Source organism: Morus notabilis, unplaced genomic scaffold (genome assembly GCF_000414095.1).
Source record: "Morus notabilis unplaced genomic scaffold, ASM41409v2 Scaffold387, whole genome shotgun sequence".
Lineage (NCBI taxonomy): Eukaryota > Viridiplantae > Streptophyta > Magnoliopsida > Rosales > Moraceae > Morus > Morus notabilis.
Genome location: NW_010359578.1, coordinates 153,326 through 165,243, shown reverse-complemented (window position 1 = coordinate 165,243; position 11,918 = coordinate 153,326). Strand labels below are relative to the sequence as shown.

General features: G+C 34.3%; 1 protein-coding gene across 1 annotated transcript; it reads left to right on the top strand.

Moving 5' to 3' along the window:
• The first annotated feature begins 6,201 nt into the window (after window positions 1-6,201).
• LOC21391303 (eukaryotic translation initiation factor 3 subunit J) lies at window positions 6,202-11,539 on the top strand. Its single transcript, XM_010094802.2, has 7 exons — window positions 6,202-6,422; window positions 7,730-7,802; window positions 8,172-8,290; window positions 9,029-9,159; window positions 9,930-10,077; window positions 10,171-10,330; window positions 11,038-11,539. Exons 2-7 carry the CDS (start codon window positions 7,790-7,792, stop codon window positions 11,124-11,126), a joined length of 660 nt encoding a protein of 219 aa, XP_010093104.1. The 5' UTR covers window positions 6,202-6,422; window positions 7,730-7,789; the 3' UTR covers window positions 11,127-11,539.
• The last annotated feature ends 379 nt before the right edge of the window (window positions 11,540-11,918 follow it).

Sequence of the window (11,918 nt, the reverse complement as noted above, 5' to 3'; positions counted from 1 at the left end):
TTTGCTGAATTTTAAAAATTTTTATTTTATTTTAAATTTTAAATTATTTTCATTTAAATTTTTGTGTTAAAATTTTTGTTAAAAATAAATAAAAAAATAGAATAATACAGTCATATGATTTTTACTTAACTCATTTATTTCAATTTAATTTTAATAAAAAATTTTATAAAAGGAATTTAATGAGATTAATTTAAAATTTAAAAGATAAAGTGATAATTTTTAAAATTAAGAGGCAAATTGAGTGTGATTTAAATTATTTAAAGAGTATCAAGGATAATAATCTTTTTTATTAACTTGTGAGAGCCCCTTTGATAACACCTAGACAACATGCTAATGTCATTAGTCTCCCTTTCTAACCTTTTTTAGTTAGAAAAAAAAAAGAAAAAAAAGAAGGTACACCTTTTATAAAATCACATATAATTGAAATCATATAAAATAAAAAAGATATACAAAACTGATAAAACAAATCTAACCATTTAAAACAAAACTTTATTACATAAAGTATTTTCTTATATCTTAATATAGATATAGAATTCTCCTAAAGCGAAAAGTAATAACCAACATTTTCAACCAAAATGAAAATAACCACCATTTTGTACATTTTATCACGAAAATTAGTTGTTTACAATTGAAATTTTATGTTATTCTATTTTTGCCCTTATTCTTTATTGTTTTTTTCCTCTCGAATACAAAAATAAACAAGAAGGACCAACAATCTTGTCTCACAACGATCTATTCATTGATTATTCGTCAACTAACTCGAGGCCACCGCATAGGAGCGGCAACCCCTGCATCCTAGTACAAAGCCCAATGGCATGAATACCATGCAGGAATTGTAGGAAAATGAAAGAAAAAATTATGTCTAGTTTAGTTTGCTAATTCGAGTTAAATATGTGATTTTATGTGAGAATTTTTAACTGTAATAAAAAAGTTAGATGTGACTTTTTGTGAGAACTTTTAACTGTAACAAAATTGGAATTGAAAACTCAAATCGGTGAAATAAACGAGACCTTAGTGAACTCACTTTTTAAATGCATTATTTTAAGATTTTTATCTTTTATTTTTTATTAATAATCTTTTTAACTAATATAATTCTTTAACTAAAGAGTATTGATTAAGTGTAAGGAGTAAAAATTCAAGACTCGTGCCTTTTAAGAGATATTTGTCTCTTTTCTTCTGTAAGTAGTAATGAGACATAAAGGTTATGGTGATCGTGAGTTATATTGTGAATTGAAGTCCAAATCTAGTTGCACAAACTGGCAAATCAGAAATCTACTTGAAGGGTATAAATTGAGATAAAATTTTTTTGTTTAAACATACAGAGAAATTTATATAAAAAGAATGATTTATAAAATAACAAGATTTCTATCTTTCAAAAGAAAAGGAATGAAGAGGAATTATCATCGAAACAAATGAGTGACTCATTACTCGTCATCGAAATACGTATTGGAGGGTTGAATGAAAGGTTTGAAGATGGGAGGAGGAAACATCTTTCTTTAATTAGGGATCTATCATTCTCTAATGGACTGCACTTAATTATAATTATTCATCAATTTCTAATTTTACGATTAGATAAATATGTTTGAATGTTAATGTTATTGGCTAATTTTTTTATTTTCACTGAAGATTGTGTGATATTACTAGCATAGGGAATAAGGAGAAAATTTAGTGAATAAGGAGTTTGAGAACATGAGAGTTATTAAATACATAATAATTTTGAGGCTCTTATTATGTACTTTATGTGTTTATGTGTTTTGTGATATATTGAATTTATTAGGACATAATTATGAATTTTCTTTAGTTTTATTAATTTTTTTCTTTCACATTTGAGGGTCTTTCACACCTATCTTTTTTTAATATTGTTAAAATAATAGAAACACCCCTTTCAATAAAAACATATTACACACCTTTGTCACTCCCCGAAGCCGGGGTCGGTGACGTAGATGCTCGATTAGGGATTTAATGTTTAATAATAAAAACCAACAGTGAAATATCAAAGAAATCTCCAAACAAGCCCCACTATTTTACCGAAAATAAATTACAAGAACATTTCAAGAGGCTAAAACTCCCGCCTCTAACACTGTTCAGGGCTACACCCACAGGTTCTACCCACAGGATCTTCAGCATTGTACATACATGAACATGTAAATAACATTACAGACATCAACCACAGTCTAGAAATCCAAATATCAGAGTTTACAGAATTTACAAATTCTTACATTCGTACACTAGGAGGATGAACACAATCCTCTCTTAATCGGGTGGTAGCAACTCAGTTACTTTGTACTGCTCCTAGAGTCGCCTGGGATGGGTTTAACATTTATAAAACAATAAAACGTGAGCGAAAGGCCCAGTAGGATATATTTTGAAATAACTTTAGAAATAAACAAACAAATAAATAAATGGGTAAGCAAGTAAATAAATAAATAAATGAATAAATAAGACATTCATTTCCAACACAACAGTCGGAACCTCACATCCTTTTTCTGGAATATAACCAAAAATCTCTGTATTACAGGCATCAGCAAGTAATTTATACTATGATAAATTACTTACACAACCACGTACACAAGCCTAATCACCCCCGGGACGGGTTTCAGATACTGCCCCTAAGGATGCACTATTCACATCCTATCTAGACCATCAGCCGGTTTACCGATTCACAAGATCTCTTGTCTTAAGAAATCATTCATTAAACTGTATGAAACCGTTCATTATAATTCCAATAGCTAAAATTCAAGCTATTATTTTTAAACATATTTTTCTTTCGCAAACATGCTCTTTCTTTAAAACATTTACAAGGCCAAAACTCTTTGAAAATAGGCTCACAAAGAAAGGGATAAAGAAATCATACCTCGTAAATATCAAACATGTGGCTAGCGTTACTTTATTCCGGCTTTCGCTCCCTCAAGGCCCCTCAATCCGAGTCCTCGGCTAGCACTGATATAAAACCACACTTTAGGATCCAATTCACATTCCTAAAGCAATTTCAATCTCAATTATACCATTTGATTTCCTATTAGTGTGCCATAATTCAATTACCGGTTTCACAAATCATTTCATGTTTCAAATCATCATTCCAATGGTTTTCAATCTCAAAACATAGATTAAAGAAGCTAATCCATTTACTCTAGGTTCCCAAATGAAGTTAATTTGGGTTCTCCTCAAAAACTGAGGTCAAAACAAAGTTTTTCAGCAAAATAGGATCAAACCCAGTATACACCAGTTGACCGGTGACAGCGCAGTGCAACACCACCGGCCGAACGATGATGTGCAATTCGGTCAACCACATAGGTCGACCAGTATAACCAATGCAGTTCAGTCGACCGCATAGGTCGACCGGTCCAGTCGACCGCACAGGTCGACCTGTGAAGAACAGCAGGGCGAGGAAAACCCGCGGAATTAGCCTAAAAACCTATAATTTCAGTTCCAAATCGAAATATCTCAAAGGAAAACCACTAGATCCGGGTTCTAGGTACTGAATCAAGTCCAAAGTACCCAAGATCTCCAATTTCTACCATAGTTTTACTCAAAATCCATCAAAATCTATTTCGAACCCAAAATAAGTTTTTAAATCTGAAAAATCCGAGTTTCAAGAGAAGTTTTTCAGAAATCTTACCTTGAATCCTTCTCTTGGCGTTGAAAACTTCTTGAAATCCTTCTTTGGTTCAAAATCCGATTGGTTTGAGACAAAAACGGGAGAGAGAGAGAGTGAGAGAACGAGAGAGAATGAGAGAAAATGTGAAGAAGGACAAAGAAGAAAAGAGAGAGAGAGAGAGGGTGCACGGGAAGGGAAAAAGGGAAAAGGAAAAAGAAAAAGGAAATGGACAGGTGTCACAAAAATTTAAAAGACAATCTAGAAAATGTGCCCATACACACTTCTGGGTAAAAAATATAAATACTGAGAATATTTAAATACCTTAGAATTATTTAAATTTACACGTCAGAAACATTTATATCCAATAATTAATTAATTAAACCAGATCAGGCACACTAATAAATCTCAATTTCCTTAATTTATCTCGTTTAATTCTTCGGGGTGTTACACCCTTGCATTAAACTTTGTTCAATTTAAGTTCTTAATCATATGATATGATATATAGAAGGAGTTTTGAGGTGAGAGAAAGAGAGAAAACGGAAGAAAAAGAGGGTTTCAGAGAGAGTGGGTTGGGGCCGGCGGGCTGGCGCATCGTCGGTTTGTTGGGCCCCATTCGTCCTCTGGAAGGTCATCACCGATAGATCTGCGAGTTTTCGGGTTCGTGCCGCCAGGGGATGGAAGCTAGGCTCGGATTGGAGTTCATGTGTGGAGAAGGGAGAGGGCGTGCTTTCGCCGCCGATATGGTCTCGAGGTTGAAGAAGAAGGCGGCTCCGTCATCCGTGGTGCCTATGAGTGCCATGGATCTCCCCGAGGCCTCAATCTGGGTCGGATCACGGTGGGTGAGGGTTTGGCATCTTGGGTCTGCCGTCATTGGCCAGTCTTGGACGTAGCTCGCTTAGCACTGACGTTGATGGGCCCAACTGAGAAGGAGATTGGGTTCCTGCCGCGTGGGTGAGGGTGGTCTGCGGTGGTTCTAGTCTTGTCGTGGGTCGAAGAGGGGCCGTGGTTGCTTTCTGGGAGGCTAGTGGGCGGAGTTGGATAGTTGTGGCTTCTGAGGGATTGGCGTTAAGGGACTCCAGAGTCATGGATCGAGGAAGAGGTAGCGTTCTAAATTTGTTTTCTGTGTTGTTTGTGTGTTCAGTGCTTGTAATAAGGGCAGTGGTCTCCCCACTTGCCCTATATGTCCTATTTGTTGTTGTTGTGTTGTTGGTTGTAGTCTCTGTGTTTGTAATAAGGGCGGTAGTTTCTTCACCCGACCTTCATTGAAATTGTAGTTTGGTGTTGGATTACGGTGATCAACTTAAGGTCGTTGTTTGGCTAGATCTTGTTTGGTGGGCGGACCTCGATTGCACTCCACTCTTTGTAGGATATTTTCTTTGTTATTGGGATATGGGGTTGCTCCGGTTTCTTCTGAGTGGGCTAACTACCTGCGTGATGTCTCGTTGGTCCATGATGAACCTTGACTCCACCCGGTGGTCTTCTAACCATTCAATGGCTTGTCTGGTTACTTTTTCGACTGTTTTGTGAGCTTTGTCCCTTTGTTTGTACTTTTAGCCTTTTGTGGCGTTTTAATATTACATCTCGTTTAGTAAAAAAAAAATAAATAAATAAATTAAGTTCGTAATGACAAAAGGACTTTCTCTGGTAGTCTATGCAAAAATAGATTATCGGTAGTCCTTTACTTTTCAGCCGTCAGATGTGTATCAAAATCCATTTGTTTTACATAGTTTTTTAATTTGATGTGATTTTGACTAAATTTAATGATAAAAAACTGAAACTACTGATAGGGCTAACTACAAGAGAAACTTTCATGAGAAAAATGTACAATTATAAAAGTCATTGGTTAATTGGTGAAATGAATAAATATTTGTTTTGATGGAACTTTCCCAAATCATAATGCCCAAACTATGTATATTATTTTTCTCCCTTCTTTTTTAATCGTGAGCTCGAGTTCTTACAATTACAATTTTAATTACATAAATTAATAAAAAAATACTAATTCATTAAAAATACACGTTAAGCATAATCTTAAAAAGATGAAAACTAAGCACTTGTCCTATATATTTTATCCAAAGAGAAATAATATATTGAAAATAAAAATATGGGTTGTAAACATATCTCAATTTTGGTGTTTCCTCAACTTATCCATGTGTTTTACAAACTTTCTAGGTATCATTTGAGTTTAATTTTTTTCTATTTAAATTTCATCCCTAAGAAACAAAAAATGGTTTAAACATTTTAAAAACATAAAAGCCCCAAAATAAAAACATTACATTTCAAAAGGAAATATCATCGTTAGACTTCCATCTTGTTTATGACAATTTTTTGATTTTTTTCATCATAAAATTTAGTCCAATTAAGGTTATATTTGTCCTTTTCCTTGCTCTTTTTCCTTTTAACCAACAAAATGCATGAGGAACAAAATTGTTTTTTCTTTTTGTTGAGAAGAACAAAATTGTTTTTTCTTTTTGTTGAGAAGAACAAAATTGTTTTCAAAGTCAAAGAACATTTTCTCTATAGTTTATAAGGGAATAAATTGTGAAAAAATTCAAAATTTTGAAGTATATATATGTAAATAATCAACCTAAAAATTAACAAACTGTTACAAAAAGAAAAGAATAAGAAAAAAAATAATAACAATAAAAAATAAAATTTCGAATATTTTAGGTTGTAACATCTCAGCCCTTCGTTTAAGTGCATTCTGGAGAAAACCCTAGACCTTTGATATTCCTCAGCCGTCGACTCTCCGCCTCTGCGAGCGGCGTCGCGTCAGCCCTTCTCTGACCATTTTCGCGGGCCGATTTCAAGCCAAAGCTCCTCCACGGTTTGTTTTCTGTCCTTAATTTTTGTAATTTTCGTTTGATTTTGGGATTTGGTGGCGGAAAATCCGAGTCTTTAATGAGTTGATTGCAAGCTTTTCTGTTACGGTTCGATCGTTTATCTCCCTTTGCTTCTATTCGATTATGGGATTTCATAGATTTTACGAATCCTATAGTCGGTTGTTTTGGAATTGAAAAACCGTAGCTCATTGGATGGATAATTGTTTGATTTGTGTTTGAAATTTTTATTTTATGTTTTAATTTATGGAAAAAAATTAGATTATGAATTCGTTATGTTGTGGAATTTGTTGGTAATTGATTGATGTTCTTTTTATTTTTTTTATTAAAACCTCATAGAGGAAAATTTTATTGAAAGAGACAAATACAACAGAAAACAGAGAAGCTAAGAAAAGCATGAGGAAAGAAACAAAATCTCAAGCCCTAAACCTATATCTTGTAAAACCAGAGGCATCTAATCCAAGATCCCTAAATTGATTTATGCTCTTGGATTTTGTTTGGTTGTTGGAAATTGCTGTCGTGGTTTTATGTTGATATTGGTGAAAATTGCTATTTATTTGTGTGTTATTCTATTTGTTTATTACTTTTCTATTTTTAGAAGATTGATATTTTTTTTTTATATTAGTCTCAACCCACAGAACAAACTACGAAAAGAACTCTTACTCGTTAATGGGTCTGAGAGCATCATATCCTAAACTGTTTTCCAGAATGAATGTACAATGCTACCCAAAACTTGGGGCTATTTGTTTCATATGCTCAAACTCAAATTATTGATTCTGTTGCAGTGTTTTTTTTCTCACAAAAAATTTAAATTTCAAACATCAGAATCAAGAATCATAGTTTGAGTATACTTTCTGAACGGGCCCTTAGTTTGTTCCCAAACTCTACCAAAACCCATCGTCATCCCCTCGAAAAGCACATAAAGAATGTTCAATATATAGTATGGGTGCTAGACACTCGAATTAGTACTAGGCTACTAGCTATAACAGCTGAAATATATTGGATACTTTCCCTCCATATTTCTTACCTCTTTCTCGCCCTTAACGAGGCGAGATATTGGGATGCAGAAGGCTCACCCCCACTCCAATGGTCCCTATTGGTATTACTGCTCATGTCTTTAGAGTTTAGAGTGTGTGTGTGAGAGAGAGAGAGAGAGAGAGAGAGTCTTCATTGTTTTGCCCTTCCATCATGACATTGTTAGCATGCCTTTGTTCTCTCCTCTCTCACCCACCTCCCACACATAGCCCCTATTTGTTTTTAACACTTTTTGGTGCTTGATCATGGCATTTTTCAGGTGCATAATAAGTATTTTCTTTCAACAGTTGCTTCGTTTGACAGCAGATTAACAAATCAAATGGAGGACTGGGGTAATGCACTACACTCTAGACCTTGTTCTTGCTAATTTTTATGCCACTGTATTGGCGTGCAGTGTAGTGTAGCTGTTGGTTTTGTACACACTTTGGAATAATATTTTCGTGCAGTTTATGCTGAATAATATTTTAGTCGTTTCTGTTATTATTGTCATCTTCCACTTTAAAATCATTTTTTTTTTTAACTTAAGGGGAACTTAATTCCTGCTATTTTATGTGACCTTCCTTTTAGTCTATGTTGTTTAGACAGCTTTCTTTTCCGTTGGTAATTTATTTCCCTTTCCAACTCTTTCGTTTTGTTTTTGTTTTGAAATATGTTTCTTCTATATGCTGAGGTTTTTCTTTGTTAATATTTATCAATTTCAGAGGATGAGAAAATTTCACCTCTCCCTGCTAAGGAGCAAACTATAAATAGATGGGATGATGAAGATATAGATGAAAACGATGTGAAGGAATCGTGGGAGGATGATGATGAACCTGCCCCGGTAGTTTATGCTTGTCATATTCTGAGTATTTTTTTTTCCTGCTGATAACTCAAATGGAAAGGATTGCGTGAGGGATTATGTTTTTTGGACTATTTACCAGTGAATTTTGAGAGGTTCAATGTCTTTCATATAGAGAGTGAGAATAATATATGCTTAGCAATGCTTCACTTTGTCTCATATCAAAACACTTTAAGATGTGTTGGTTCTAAATCTTTCATTCTTGAAGCTCTTGCAAGAAAGGAAAATACGAGTCAATGCCATTTTTTTAAGTGATATTCATTTCTCTTTTTATGTGACATGCTTTTGGATTTGGGAGCACCAGTTTTACCTGTCTCCATTTCCTAAATTGATTTATGCTTGTGCTGCCTCTTCTTGTTTGTGGGATCCAATTTATTTGGGGAAAACTACTGAGTGTAAGTAATTCTGACAGATTCAGACTTGTTGGAGAATTTAGTTAGCTTACATGTCAGTGTTACAATGCATTACATATTATTTATACATCTGTCTACCTCCATAATTGTGCCCTCTTCAAAATTTCCTAATTATTTCCTATCTTTGTTTTACCTTGTAGTCAGTCAGTTAGAATTATTGTAACGTTTTCCTTTTTTGCAAAAGAATTTATAAAAAGCTTCTTGCTTGAGCATGTTATGAAACCCGCATGTTTAGTGGGTTTAGTGATGCTATGTACTCCTGGCTCCTGCGACTGATTTTTACACTTTTTTGGTGCATTGCGACCAGGAACCTGCAAGTAAGCCTGCTGAAAAGGCCCCTAAGAAACCTGCAGCAAAAGCTGCAGAAAAGAAAGGAAAAACCATCGAGACAAAGGAAGAGCCACTAGATCCTGTCGCTGAGAAACTTCGACAGCAAAGGTAAATGTTGAAGTTTTAACTTCTGTTGTTGTCGGTGATTTATTAGTCTTATTTGAACTTATGAAGATATGTTATTGTACATATTGCATTAATACACATGTTAGACGTGGTAGCTTTGCCACACATGATAAGTGATAATATATTATAAGGTGAACCCTGAGGTCATAAGGTGCGGTTCTCTATGTCAACTTAGTGCTAAATATGTGCATGTATGCATGTATAATATGTCCATACGCATATATATTCCTCTTTCCATCTATGTTGAACAACTTTTTATTGTTAAATGAGTCTAAAATCATCCTATCCCATGAATGTGGTGTTGTCAGAATAATAGGGACCGAGATAGTGCATCGGCTGCTTGATTGATGCTTTTATGAACTGTGTTTTGTATCAAATCCTAGCCATATGCCCATTTGGAACAAGATGTGGATTGTCGAATATCTTTTGTTATATCTGTGCTGCATAGCAACTGGTTACGTTAGGTTATATGGGACACATTCTAGAGAGTCATGCATTCCTCTTGGAGAAAGTCCTGATTTTATTGGAGTAATTGTATCACGAGCAGTAACAAGATCTTCTATCCCTTTGGAAATTTTCTCGCGTTCCACTATAAATCACGGATCTAATTTTTTTTTTTTTTGATTAATGCTATTGTTTTTTTATTACAATTGGCAGTAATCTTGTCTAAAAGACCCAAATAGTATAAAACAAGTTGTTTAATCTTGCATCAAACTTTAGTTTCTTAAACAAGGTGCACGTCTCCCTTTCAGGCTTGTGGAAGAAGCAGATTATAAGTCCACCAAGGAACTGTTTGGTAAGAAAGGCGATGAGAAAACCCTTGATAATTTCATTCCCAAATCCGAAAGTGACTTTCAGGAATATGCAGAACTCATTTCTCATAAACTTCTAACATTCGAGGTTTGCTATAACTGTTATTATCCTTTAACAAAAGGTTTGGAGAATTTAACCATGTTCGAAAGAATTTATTATATTTTTGTATTCTTATTGCAGAAAAGTTACCACTATATTGGTCTGCTTAAGTCGGTTATGAGATTGTCCACGAGTTCATTGAAAGCGGCAGATGCAAAAGATGTTGCATCTTCTATCACAGCAATTGCTAATGAGAAGCTAAAGTTGGAAAAGGAGGCCAATGCTGGTAAAAAGAAGACAGGTATAACATGTTATATTTATCTTTTCTTTTTACGACTTTGTGTTTATTCATCTTTGTTTTAGTTATTCTTCAATTTATTGGGGATACAAAAGAGATCTCTTCTCTAAAGATCATATCGAAAAATAAGTAGTTACACATTGTCACATTCATGGATGGAAACTAACAACGAGGCTTGGTTAGATAGATGTGTGATATGGCATACAATGTATTTATTATAAGTGCATTATTTCTTAAATAACTTGGGTTCCCAGCTCATAACAAATTAGATCAACACTAGCTCCATTTGCTTGTACGATATAAATTGGTACCATATGATTTATCTCTTGCCAAAGATTGTAAGGTTTGGCGGTGGGATCCAGTTTCAAACCCGGGTGCGCACAAAGTGAGTTTGGGGATTTTTCGATATTATATAATAGTAAATCGAAGGCGGGCCTTGGCACCGTGGTGGGAGCGCTTGCGTTTGCACCCGGGGTTCAAGGTTCGAATCCCGGAAATGGCCTCTCCTTCGGGGGGTAAGACCACGTACATATGAGATTGAGTTTTCTCCCGAGCCTGTCATAGTACGGGAGCTTCTTTGGCACTGGGGTCCGCCTTATATGTAATAGTAAATCACACCTCAAATATTAAAGCTAGGCCCAGTTACAATCACAATATGGCTTTGATGGGTGTTTCTCATTTTTTTTATATTATTTTATTTCAATTTTCAGGTGGGAAGAAAAAGCAACTTCATGTGGATAAACCGGATGATGACATCGTTGTGGCCTACGATGATATTGACGACTATGATTTTATGTGAGTTTGTTTTTGGGGGTTTTTTTTTTGCACAAAAAAGATGGGGAAACAACATCTTTGCTTTTGGCCTTTGGATTGAAACACCATGATAGGAGATCAAATTGTCGTTCTTCCGGCGTCCTTTCAAGAGATCGTGACATGAATTGATGAGTGTTTTTATTTTTATATTAGGACAGATCTTCATTATGAGTGCTATTGTTGTTACTGTATTTTCACAAATACAATAAAGAGTGCCTGGTGCCCATTTGTATTTAATGGTCAATTTTGTTACTTGTGAATGATTAAACCATTAGCAGGATTTTCTTTTTCTCGTGCAGCAATTTACTTTTGAAAACTACTCCTGGTTTGTATTACTGGTTTAGTTCAGTTTAATTTAGTTCGAGTGTTGAGCACAATTTGAACTCGCACTTGATAAACACGCAGTTTAAATTATATTTTCTGTTTAAATTGAGTTAAACTTCCAATTTATAATTTAGTTCCCATTTTAAGTTCATCAGTATAAACTATTTTTAAACAGTAAAAATATGCACATTATTTTTCACATGAGCCGAACATAAATTTAGATTTTATTTTCTATTTATATTAAAATTTTAACTCCACATTCAAATACCAATTTATATTACAATTTAAACTGTATAGTTTAAATTTTTTTGGTTCAAATAAAAAAAAATTTAAATCAACAAAATTTAAGCGGTTTACACCTATTAAATTTTGTGTCCGTTTGTTTTCATTTTAGTTTTTGTTTCACATTTTTTGAGGAGAAAAATTGAAACGGGAAAGGAAAATGCGTTTGGGA